The 12102-nt window shown below is 42.5% G+C and overlaps 1 protein-coding gene across 7 annotated transcripts in view; it reads left to right on the top strand.

Moving 5' to 3' along the window:
• Positions 1-12102, top strand: part of ANKRD44 (ankyrin repeat domain 44) — a 152251-nt gene that overhangs the window by 119945 nt on the left and 20204 nt on the right. For all 7 annotated transcript variants that reach the window (XM_019523138.1, XM_019523135.1, XM_019523133.1 and 4 more), the window contains exons 17-21: positions 1230-1431; positions 6752-6830; positions 8698-8815; positions 9959-10175; positions 10921-11008. In XM_019523138.1, the coding sequence (XP_019378683.1) occupies positions 1230-1431; positions 6752-6830; positions 8698-8815; positions 9959-10175; positions 10921-11008 (704 nt within the window). The remainder of the gene's footprint in view (positions 1-1229; positions 1432-6751; positions 6831-8697; positions 8816-9958; positions 10176-10920; positions 11009-12102) is intronic.

The following is a 12102-nucleotide window of genomic DNA, read 5'->3' as shown; positions in this document are numbered from 1 at the left end:
CCCAAGTTCCTTCCCTGCTCCTTCCTGGCATGGAGGAAAGCAGCCCTTCCCTGCCCCATGGCCAGCACTCCCTGCTGCAGCTGCTCACAGCTTGCATGGGGATGTCCTCAGCAGGCACAGGCAACCCCATGTGGGCTGTGAGTGGCTGCAGTATGGGGTGCCAGCCATGGGGTGGGCGAGGGGCTGCTTTTCCCCCACCCTGCGCTCAGCACCATCTTGTAACATAGCCCCACTACCAGCTTGGCCCCGTGTGGCTGCGGGCTTGCCTGTCAAGGTTGTGTGTGGCGACAGCAGCTGCAGCCCTTCCACTTGCTGTGCCGGCCAGTGTTTCCCACCGCTGTCTGTGGGCTGCCCAGCTTGCGCTCTAGGCGGGCAGGAGCAGCCAACACTGCCTGGCGCGGCACGTGGTGGGGCCGCAGCTGCTGCTGCCCTGTGTGGCACTGATGGGCGAGCCCAGAGCCAGGTTATAAGCTGGTGCTGAGCATGGGGAAAAGTGGCCCCTTACTTGGCACTGCCTGTGCTTGCTCAGGACAGCCCTGTGTGGACTGCGAGTGGCTGCAGCAGGGAGCACCAGCCATGGGGCAGGTGAGGGGCCACTTTTCCCCGCACTCAGCACCAGCTTCTGTACTGCAGGGCTGAGGGGCACTGGGAGTGAGCAGGTGTGGGAGCCAGCAGAAGCATGGGGCCCGCACTGGTGTCCCAGTGCCAGTGCTGTCGGGGCCCAGATCAGGGTGGCAGGGTCTCTGTGGAGCCAGGCCAGCTTCGCCCTCTTCCTGCTGGTGCAGCCTAGCCCGGCTCCACAGACCCTTGCCAGCCTGTGCCCTGCTTTGGGCCCCACCGGTGCTGGCCCTGGGACATGGGACTAATGTCCCAATGTCTTGGGACCAAGATGGTGACCAGGGCATGGGGCACCTGTTGAGGGCTACCCATGTGGCCCTCGACAGCCTGCCAAAACTGGGTAAGCGGCCCTCCGCCTGAAATAATTGCCTGCCTCTGCATTAGTACCTTCTGGCCTCTTCTGCCATCCACAATAGAATGTGGGGAGATCCATGTGTACGTGGAAGTTCAGGCCATCAACTCAGGAAGTATCAGGATAACATAGTGGTATGCTATAATATAAATGAAAAATCATATTCCCATGCAGCAAATCTGTGTACTTGTATGTTAATATAGTTCTGACTGAAATCTGTGTTGTTTTATTCCTTCTGTTGCCTGTTTTGGATATCTAGGCCTATAATGGTCATCATCAAGCCTTGGAGGTACTTCTCCAAACTTCGGTAGACCTGGATATTAAGGATGAGAGAGGTCGCACTGCCTTGGACTTGGCTGCATTTAAAGGACACACAGAATGTGTTGAAGCTCTCCTCAGTCAGGGTGCTTCCATCACAGTAAAAGACAATGTCACCAAAAGAACTCCACTCCATGCCTCAGGTGAATGCGGATATAGTTTATTTCAGCGTGAGAGAGGTTGTTGGTGACGCTTGTATAGTTAGCTTCTCTTTGGGAAGTTATGGCTAATTTATTTAACTCTCAGAGCATAGAGGATGGCTTTGTCTTTAATTGTATCAACCTCCTGTTTTTTCTCCAGAAAGGTTCTACATCTTCCTTTATAACTTGATCCTAAATGCCCTTCACTGGAGATTATTTCCTTCCTTCTTACCTTTCTCCCCTTTCTGTGTAACCATTTGCCTCATCACATCTTATGCTCAAGAGTTCCCAGACAGAGGGCTAAGTAGAAATGAGGCAGATCTTATTAGAAACAAAGGCTGAGAATCAAGGCAGATTCCAGTTAATGAGCAGGTGGGGAAATTTTGCACTTGCTTCAGGTAGAAGTCCAACCCTGCTTTTCTACTGTCAGATGCATTCAGTGAGCTTCTAGGGTAGGATGTCCATTACTTGCTCTAATGCGCAGAGGAATTCACCCATTCACAGGAACTAGCTAATGAACTTCAAGGGAGCTGGTCAGTTCCACAAGTTTTAATCTTCTAATCTTTCATTTGCTGAGTGCTGTAAGGTACTGACATTAATTACAAAATGTAGAATTTGCATTGTATATATTGAAGGTGTTTTTTTTAATACGGTGAATATTTCTCCATGATAGCACTCAGAATAGTAACTCCAGTGTTGGACACCTGACTGATGAACTTCATGTGGTTCAGTGCTGACCTCTAGTGGTGAAACAGGATCAGTACCTTTTTATGGGTTCCCTTTCAGACCCAAATGTACTTCTAGTATTTTCTGCTTAGAATAAAAAGCCAGTCTAAAAGCCATCTAACAGTATTTAAGAAGGCAAAAGTGTGATCGCATGCATACTGGAAGCACAGAGTAAACCATGTAGTGTCCAAGTTGCCTGACACAGTTAAAAGGCAAAGATATATGAAGGAAAACCTACATTGTAGACCTTCAGCATAGATGGAAAACATGTTTTCTGTCATCTTAAATATTGCATCAAAGGTGTGCATGGTTTTAAGACAATGTGCACAGCAATGAGAGTATATCAGAATCAGTTAATGTCTTTTTTTAAAAAGAAGTCTTTAGATAGTTGTCTAATGTCACTAGGTATTATGCTGAATATAAAATGCAGTAGAGACGAGTATCATTTTATTTTGATACAGAAAATACACTAATCTTAAAACAGGAATTAGGGTATGTAAAGCAAGTGGAAAATATACCCCACACAATTCATGATTAAGATTTGATGCATGTATGATTTGTACCAGTATTCTGGAGTATCATACTCTGTGTATACAAGTAGGCATCTTATTTTTTCTTCACCTCTTCTTTCAATTTGGCCTCCTTCTCTCTTTACACGTTTATAGATTTTTTTTTTAATTCCACTCCTTACTAAAATGTATTATTTTGAATACTTTGCAATAAATATAGCCACAATTGTTCTCCCCTGTCACAAAGGGCAAGATGCAAGGCAAAACAGATTTAGATTTAACCTCAGGAAAAACTCTATAACTGGGTGGAGGGGGAGGAAAAAAACAAGACTGTGGAACAGAGTACCCAGTGAAATCATGGAATCTCTTTTCCTGGAGGTTTTTGAGAAGAGGCTGGATATGTATCTCTCTAGGGAAGTTTAGGAATAACCCATCCTGCATCTTGGCAGGAGGTTGAACTAGATGATCTTTGAGGTCCCTTCCAACCCTGTGATTTTATGAGAATTCAGTTTTTTAATGTTGAAAACTCTTGATGATCTCATGTGTATCTAGACAACTGACTTACTAGCCATTAGGCTATAGATGCGTGTGTATCATGAATATACAGCACGTCTTTGGTATTCTGGACTTCTGTTAGCTGAATATGTAAGCAGGTCACCTAGACTGCTGGCTTTTCCAGAACAAGGTGCTTCCTTAGGAGCTCCCCAGCCAGTTCTCCAAAGCAACAAACAAACCAAACAACATCCCTGTGTTCTCAACCAAACACTAGACAGGGAGCCCCTTTATGCTCTGGCTCCCTGCAGCATGCTGTTCCCTTCATTGCTTGCCTCTTCTCTCTTGCTTTATTCTCTGGGAGCGTTTAAAGCTCCCAGTGAGATACTCCTTCATTACCTAAATGTCCCAGGCTGGATTTTCTTAACACGGCTGACTATTCCTTCTTAAGGGGACAGACTACACTGTTACAGATCAGGTTTTGCAGGTTTTTTACTAACTTGTAAATGTTGGTATGATGTAACAAACTGCTTTTATTTACAGCTTTATTTAATAGAGTACTGAATCTTGTAACTGTTTCACCTATCCAGCTGAATTCAGCTATACAAATAGCTTTTCAAAGAGGTTTGGATAAGTGAGGATGTGTTGTATTACTACTTCGGGCAGCCTGTAATGTATTACTGGTATTTTGCATATAGTGCCCCCTGCTGGATGGAATATATAATACTTGCTCAACTTTTAGACCAAGTCAATTAGGTTAGCCCTTGCCTATATATTTAAGTATGTAAGTAGTCTAATTGAAGTCTGTGGGACTAATGGTGTGCTTGAAGCTAGATACGTGGCAAATATGCTGATATGAAATATTAGTTTGTAATACACTTGTACTTCAATGGTTAGAGATCTGAGAAAAGGATATTCTGTTACTACTGCTGTTCCAGATCAAGGAACAAGGTGCTTTGGCACTAATGTTTTACATTCCTGTAGGGCTTAGTTCTTTATCAGTTGATCAGGACATGCAGGTGAATGAAGACCAATTCAGAGATGAATTTAAGCAAGAGGCATCAAGTTTGTTAACTTAACAGTGGGGAAGGATGTTGTACATCACCATGTTGACTCTCCCTTACCATTGGGTCCAGGGTGGGCTTACAGGGCTCCCACCCATTATTCAGAGTATTCTGTCTTCAAGGTACCCTGAGGATTCAGCTTGTTCTTTCAGAATCATTCCTTCCCTAGAGGAGGACTTCAGTCTGTCAAGTAGAGGCCCAAGGTCTACTAAAATAGCAAGGCTCTGTTACTTCTGGGAGCTGGCCCTTTGGTTTCTATCTGCACTGGATGTAGGTCACAGGTTGCAGTAAATTAAACATTTCTACACACTCCTAAGAGAAATTTCTAAGTCCTCAGTAATTAGCTGATTTGTGCCTCCATGATGCTGTGAAGAAGGCAAAAAAAGAGAAGCCAATAGACCTGCCAGTTTAACCCCAATGTGGAAAAAAATCCTTCCTGATCCCAAAGCAGGTGGTTGGTCAGATCAATGGCATCCTGAAATACTGTAATACAGCTCCTGTATTACAGTTGCAGGGAGCAACAGTTAAAGGAAAAAAGTTTTACAAACTTGAACGGGTTGTTGAGTTTTACTCAACTTTATACAGCTCCTTTCATTATAAAGATTTGTTATTTATCTACAAAAAATAATGCAACTAATACAATTTCTATTGTTTTCTGAGGATGTCCTATAAAATAACCTCATATAGAATCCCCTTATATACTCCTCCTATACCATATCTTTTGGCTCTATATTATAGTGACACTTCCTCTAGTCTAGATTAGATGCATCTCCTTTTGTATTGGTAGTCTAATGCAAATGGTATGCCTAGCCATGCTACTTCTACTGGCCTAACTTGTGCTCCCTTTAAGGCCTGTATTACAGAGTGACTGCTAAGCCAGCTCCTGAGAGTTTCTTCCATCACCTGTTTCATTGTCCATCTCCCTAAATTCTTTTTTGCACGTTGGTATGAAAGCTTTTGATTTCTCTTGCTCTTCCCGGGGAGAAGATTTTACTGTGAAGCAATACTGTAGTTCTTTACATGTTCCATGTCTGCTGGTCCTAAATATCCAAAACATTTAGATAAATATCTAAAACATTTTATAGCTAGAGTGACGAAAGGTCGTTGCCTGTTTGGGAAGGGTAATTCAAAAGTTGAGATATGGTGTACAAGTTTCTTGGTCAGCATAATATGACTTAGACTGTACACAAAGCTTATTGTAGCAACCCACAGAAGCTGGGCAGTAGAGAGAAGCAACTCGCCCATTATCAGGAGAACACAGCCATGTTATATCCAGATGATGGAAAAATTATTGCATTAACAAAAAAAGAAGTCTATTCCATCCATTTGATATGCTAAGTAAACCTTGGCCTCCTGCAGCTAAAACAAGTCTATGTTTTTATCAGTTTCTACCCCAGTAAAAAAAATACATTACACTGGGTGTGTCTACACGAGATGCTTAACTGCACAGTAGAGCTAATTACTGCACAGTAACTATCAGCATCTACATGTGCAGACACTTACCGCACAGCAGTTGCTCCCTTGTCCCTGCACATGTAGACATGTGCCTGGGAGAGTTTACTCTTGAGTAGCTTACTTGAGAGTAAACTGCTTCCAGATTATTTGCACATGTAGATGTGCCCACTGAGAACAAGTTTCTCCAGATTTGTAGCAATTAAGAATTATATTTTTAAAAAGCAAAAATGCTTCCTTTGATTGAGAAAAGGTTGAGATCCAGGGTTAAACTAGGAAAACAAGGCGGGGGAAATCAAGTTTTGCTTCTGGTTGAACTTACATTTCAGTAATGACAGTGAATCAGGGCACCCAGTTTGAGTCAGCTTAAATGTTCCTGATTTTTGGACAACGAGTGCTTAGGCTGTCATGAAAATCTAGCCTATTTTGATGCACTTCTGGTATGGTACCCATGGCCATTAGTTGCTGTTGAAGATCGTGGCCAAAGGCCCTATTTTAAGAGCCTCGAGCGGAACAAATGGATGTTAAAACAATGATTAGTCTGCAATGAAAAATTCCAGGAAGTTATGCTGGCAAATGGTGCAAGACTGACAGTAGCTGAGACTAGATGTCCTCTAGCCATAGAATAGGAAGAGTCACGTAGTGTGCTATACTGCTTGCTAATGTCACCTGACTGAAGGGCTCTGCAGTCAATGCTTATACCTCTGAATGCCAGCTATGAAGCAATATAGCTAAATGTGTGTTAAATTTGCACTGTAGGGCATTACTAGGTTTTCTCTTATGGTGTTTTCTGCAAGGATTTGCAGGCATAGGCCCACAAAGCAACATGACTTTTGGATGTAATAAAAGTAATCCCATCTTTGCTGTACAAATTCATTGGTATAAGTTGATTATAAGTCACCTGAACATTCATTTCTATTTCTTTATTTGGAGAATATGTTTTCCCACTTTAAAGGAACCTCCTGCCCTTAAATGTTCTGACAAAACAGCATCTGAAATTCAGTTCTTATGTTGGTTGCTCAAGTGCCTGTTAGTTTTTGCATATTTGTAGACTGTTAAGTATACCTTGTTTCTTTCTAGTCATCAACGGTCACACACCATGCTTACGATTGTTGCTAGAAGTTGCAGACAACCCGAACGTGACAGATGCCAAAGGACAGTAAGTTTTCTTTCGGACAGTGTTCTTCCAGTGTTGTGATATGAATGGCATAGCACAGTAGTGTTCAACGTTTTGGCCCTGTGAGCCAGATAAGTGCCCACAGCTGGTCTTTGAGCCAGATGGAGTCCTGAGATCAGGCCCTGGGTCCTAGCAACTTCTGTTCCCTGTTCCTTGTGCCAGGACTGGGTCCTGGGCCTCGGTGCCACCTCCATGTGTACTGTATTAGGCTCCACAGGCCTGCCCCCTCCCGCTAGGATTGGGCCCAGCAGGCCTGATGCCACCTCTTCCTGGCCTCCCATACTGGGATTGTGCCCTGGAGCCCAGCAGCTCTCCCACCTGACCCTGCATGGTGACATCAAGCACACAGTTCAGTGTGTGGTGTCCAGGGCTTTCCATGGGGCTGGAAATTTGGCAGTGTGGGGTGTGGTGGTGCCACTGCTCCCACAATGCCAAATGTCCAGACCCAAGAGGGGTATCTGGATTGTGGACTGGAGGTTGAGCACCTCTGGCATAGCAAATTGCTCATGGTACATTGTTCATGAAGAGTAAAATAAAAGGGCTGTGTCACTTCACCACTCCTGTTTTTTCCATATAACTTGCAAATACTATAGATCATGGGTGGTCAGCCTGTGGTACGTGTGCTAGAAGTGGCATGGGAAACCTGTATGTTTGACAAGAGTAGATCAGGGTGGAAGGAGGCAGTATAGTGGCAAACAGAGCAGGGAGCAGAAAGTAGAGCAACAGATTGGGCAGGGTAAGGGATCAGAGTGGCACTCATAATGTAGCTTGTATTTCACAGTCCTGCAGACTGTTTTTAACTAATTCCAATAAAGTCTTTGTTTTTGCTTCAATCTTAAACTGAAGAATACAGCCCTAGACCCTTAGCATATTGGTGAAGCTTTTAGTTTAATTTTTAACTGGAGAAAACTATGCATTGTTTTATACATGATGATGCACCTCACCATCTGCACTCCCTTTTCAAAATTCTAGATCTGCCCATGTGTAATCCTGTAATTATATGGGGAAAAGCCACTGTATTCAACTTACACATTTGGACCAACCATCCCATAGCCAGATTCGAAAACAATTACTTCTTTTTCCTTTCAAAAAGGGATTTCTTTTCTTTTTTTTTAAAGTGATGGTTTCAAAGACTGAAATTGATGCCTTTTATAAAATGGCATTCATCTATCTAAAAACTCCCAGTCTGTGCAGGTAGCAGTGCAGGGAACGTCTGCATGTGCAGTGTATGGCACCAGAGATGAGTCTGATGTGGCCTTAGGATCCACAGTGCAATTTTTAAGCTGTTTACATTTTCACCTTTTAAAACATATCCCACCCCTCTCATGATTACTTTTTACTGTCATGTGAAAACCACCACTCTGTAGATCAACTCAGATGTAAGTATCACATTGAATCAATATTCTCTTTGATTTCACTAGCCTAAAACAGTAGGGGCCAACTTTTTTGGCAGGCATGTCACAAATCAGCTCTGCACCCTCCCTGAGTGTCATTCTGATCCCCTTCCTCTGCCTGATCCGCTGTTCTGTTTTCTACTCCCTGTCTGATCTGCTGCTTGACTCTTTGCCTTCTGCTATGACTGCCATTGGGCCGTTGTGCTGCCAGTTGGCCATCCTGATTGTTGGCCATCCTGATGGTTTACATGGTTACTGTTGTTCGGTTTAAGAATAAAAAATACAAAAATATATTCATTTGAGTTAAATGGATGAGGTAAGGACATGAGGATGGTAAGAGGGAGAGGTATCTTTGGGAAAACATTGTAGAAAAGAGCAGGACTTTCCTAAATTGGTAAGTTAACAGTGATAAATGGTATGTGAATCTAAAAGTCTGATTACTTTTTGTTTTCCAGAACTCCACTGATGCTTGCTGTGGCATATGGGCATATTGATGCTGTTTCCTTGTTACTTGAAAAAGAAGCATCCGTAGATGTGGCTGATCTCCTGGGATGCACAGCTTTACATCGTGGGGTAACTGTTTGATTTTATTTTCTTAATTATGCATTTTTACTGTACAGTTAATGTCTTCTGCTTATGTGTACAGAGTTATTAAATGGAGAGATGCTTTTGTAAACGATCAAAAATATTAACAAGCTTTAACAAATAAAATACAATGTTCACAAAATTAAAATCAGGAGAGGCCAAATTCTGTTTTGAACAGAGCTGTTCTTCAGGGATAGCTGTTTAAACTTTGCTTTCCATCTTAATGAATATAAACATTCCAGTTTAACAAATGTTGTCTATCTAATTTATATCTGATTCATCTATTCACTGTAGGCCTTATTACATTCATTATTTTGATAAGCAAGTTACCTGAAAGTATATCTGTTAAAAAAGCTCTGTATTTCTCTCCCCTGCCCCTTCCCTCTTAGGACTTGTTTTCATTTGCCTGGGGAGACTAGGTCAAATAACTGAGATTTACATTTTAATCTGGGTGCAGTGAGATTTGGGGTGAATCTGATCTCTTCTCAGATTCATCTCTGTCAAGATGCAGTTGCTGTGAGAAAGAATGGAAAGATAATAAAATGCCCATTTGTAATGAACTGTTTGCCATAAGAGTCGTAGAAACAGCTGTACAGAGTAGAAAACATGGCATAAGTTTATCTCTATCTGTTCTATGCTGATAACAGTGCATGAACATGAAAATGCCATAGAAGATAAGCTAGTAAAAGCTAAAGTGACTGATATAATGATAGCAGATGGATTACGGAACAGCTGGTTTTTGTAGTATGGTTACTCCTCATATGCCCATTCATCTCTAGCTTTGTCATTTCTTCCTTGCCTTGTCCCAACTAAGCTGCAGTTGGATTGGTCTTTCTTTAGGACCCTCTCCTTTGTTCTAAGAACATCCATTTTTAGCCATAAACACTTAATGGTCTCCCTAATAACGGACTTCAACAGATGTCCTTATCCTCAAGCTGGGAGGGAAGTAAGGATTGTCCTTAGAAACTAGTATCATATACTTTTTCATTATCATGAGTGGCCACCAGAAGAGCAGTAGATTCTCATCTCCTGCTTGCAGCCTGCTCAAGCCACTTGGCATTCACAAGCCATATACATATCCCATGTCTCCTCTGTGACTCTGACCATGTCAAACTGTTTGTTTGTTTTCAGATTATGACTGGGCATGAGGAATGTGTTCAAATGCTACTGGAACAAGAAGTATCTATTTTATGTAAGGACTCCAGAGGCAGGACACCTCTGCACTTTGCAGCAGCCCGTGGTCATGCCACTTGGCTGAGTGAATTACTGCAAATGGCACTTTCGGAAGAGGACTGCAGTTGGAAAGATAATCATGGTTATACACCATTGCACTGGGCCTGTTATAATGGTAAGCTTCCACTTTTGCAAAGCTCAAATGTAGATTTGGTGTTAGAAACCCAAGAGAAGGTAACCAGTAGAATGTGGAGTTTTAAGATGTGGACTGTAGTGTTTCCTTTTCCCTTTTGCCCTCTACAGTATTTGCAAGAAATCTCTGCATTTACCCTTTCAGTCAGAAGGCAGGGAGATTGATGACCTTGCCTTATAATCAGCTACAAGGTGATGGTTTCAGTTATGCTGCACACAGTATCCCAGCCCTTTGGGACTGGTGTGAAATCAAGGCTTCACTGAAGTCAGTGGCCTAACATCTATTGATTTCAGTGAATGCAGAATTCTCCTTTGCCTCATATTGGTATATGAACTACCCTTACAGTTGTACCTACAGATAGGTCAGCTTGAATTGGTTAGGTGGTTTGAAATTATGAACAGAAAATTAAGCTTTTGTGCAGAGTTTTAGGTGACTGACTGTATTTGAGGATATGTAAGAATATTTTGCAGAGCTACGTAAGACCGTAAGAAAACACAGAAAAGGCCTTTTAGAAACAGTACTATTGCCCACGTTGGATAAGGATCTAGTTATAGCATTTCCCTTAAAAGCATCCTGCTCTGTTAGTTTTACTATATAAGGACTTATATACAATATTCATCCTAGCTTTGAATTTGAAAAGCTAGAATGCAGTACATTTATAAGCTTAATATGAATTAATTTAACTACTTTATCCCCTTTTTAATGCTGAATACCTAATCTCTTATAGGTCATGAAAACTGCATAGAGGTACTATTAGAACAGAAATCTTTCCGGAAATTTTATGGTAATAGCTTCTCTCCATTGCACTGTGCTGTGTAAGTAGAAATTTCAGGATCAAATCTGGCTATTTTGCATTCTGATGTAGGCAGAGAAATGAGTAGTGTAAAAGGAATCTCTTTGGGCTTAGAGATTATAATAACAGCAAATACTTTTAGATCTAATATATTAATTTCTATATATTGACAAATTGGAACTTTCAAGAGTCTTGTGAATTACTGCAGTGTAAGTGAATTTGATTCACTTTTCATTTAATACCTTGTAGTTGTACTAACACAATTATAAGCCTCACTACCTGACTATTCCCTTCCTGTTCTCATGGAGTACATGCTCTCCTCCCAAAGGCCCCGTGCCTTTACCTAACCCAGTGGAACGTCACAATTTTCTCACCCTCAACTGCAAAGTACCTCAACTGCAAAGCCTAATGAGTCAGCTGGTTGTTAGTACCCTACAGGTCCTTGTACATTTTTATTCCTGAAGTTCTGCCCTCTGGAAGCCAGTGATCAGAGTTCCTAACAGCCTCATTTATTTAGTTGTACGAACAAAGTATTAGATATAAAAGGATTTTAAACAAGTGTGTTTTACCTGCATTCCTGCAGTTCTACAAAAGTAACCCAGGAAGACCCTGATTCTTTGGCCCCTCCCAGCAAACTTGTCAGGCTGATACTTCTTCCACTGGGGTTTCATGTTGGCAGTTTTTTTCCATGAGAGAATGTCGCTCTTGAAATTTTATTTTTGCCAGGTCCTGGCAAAAAACAGTTTTGTAGGTTGGCTAGCAATGGAGGCAGAAAAAGCAAAGCTCTGGCACTGTCCTTTAACTTTTTATAAGTGTGTGGGCTTCCACTATTGCCTGGTGGTATGGTTCTAACATTCTTTCTAGTCATGAATGACTGGTGCCTCCCGAGACTGGGGGAGTGGGAACCACCCGCAGACGCTGGCATTGGTGAGCAGCAAGTGGGGACCACCCGCAGATGTCGGCAGTGGTGTCAGCAGCGGGGGACATGGGGGTGGTGAGTGGCAAGTGGGGACTGCCTGTTAATGCCAGCAGCGGTGTTGGCGGTGAGGGTGGGGGGCAGGTGGCAAGTGGTGATCACCTGCAGAAGCTGGCAGTGGGCAGTCCCGGGGGGGGGGG

The sequence above is a fragment of the Gavialis gangeticus genome, unplaced genomic scaffold (genome assembly GCF_001723915.1).
Source record: "Gavialis gangeticus isolate Ggan-Ray unplaced genomic scaffold, GavGan_comp1, whole genome shotgun sequence".
Classification (NCBI taxonomy): Eukaryota; Metazoa; Chordata; order Crocodylia; family Gavialidae; genus Gavialis; species Gavialis gangeticus.
This window is presented reverse-complemented; position numbering and strand designations above follow the sequence as displayed.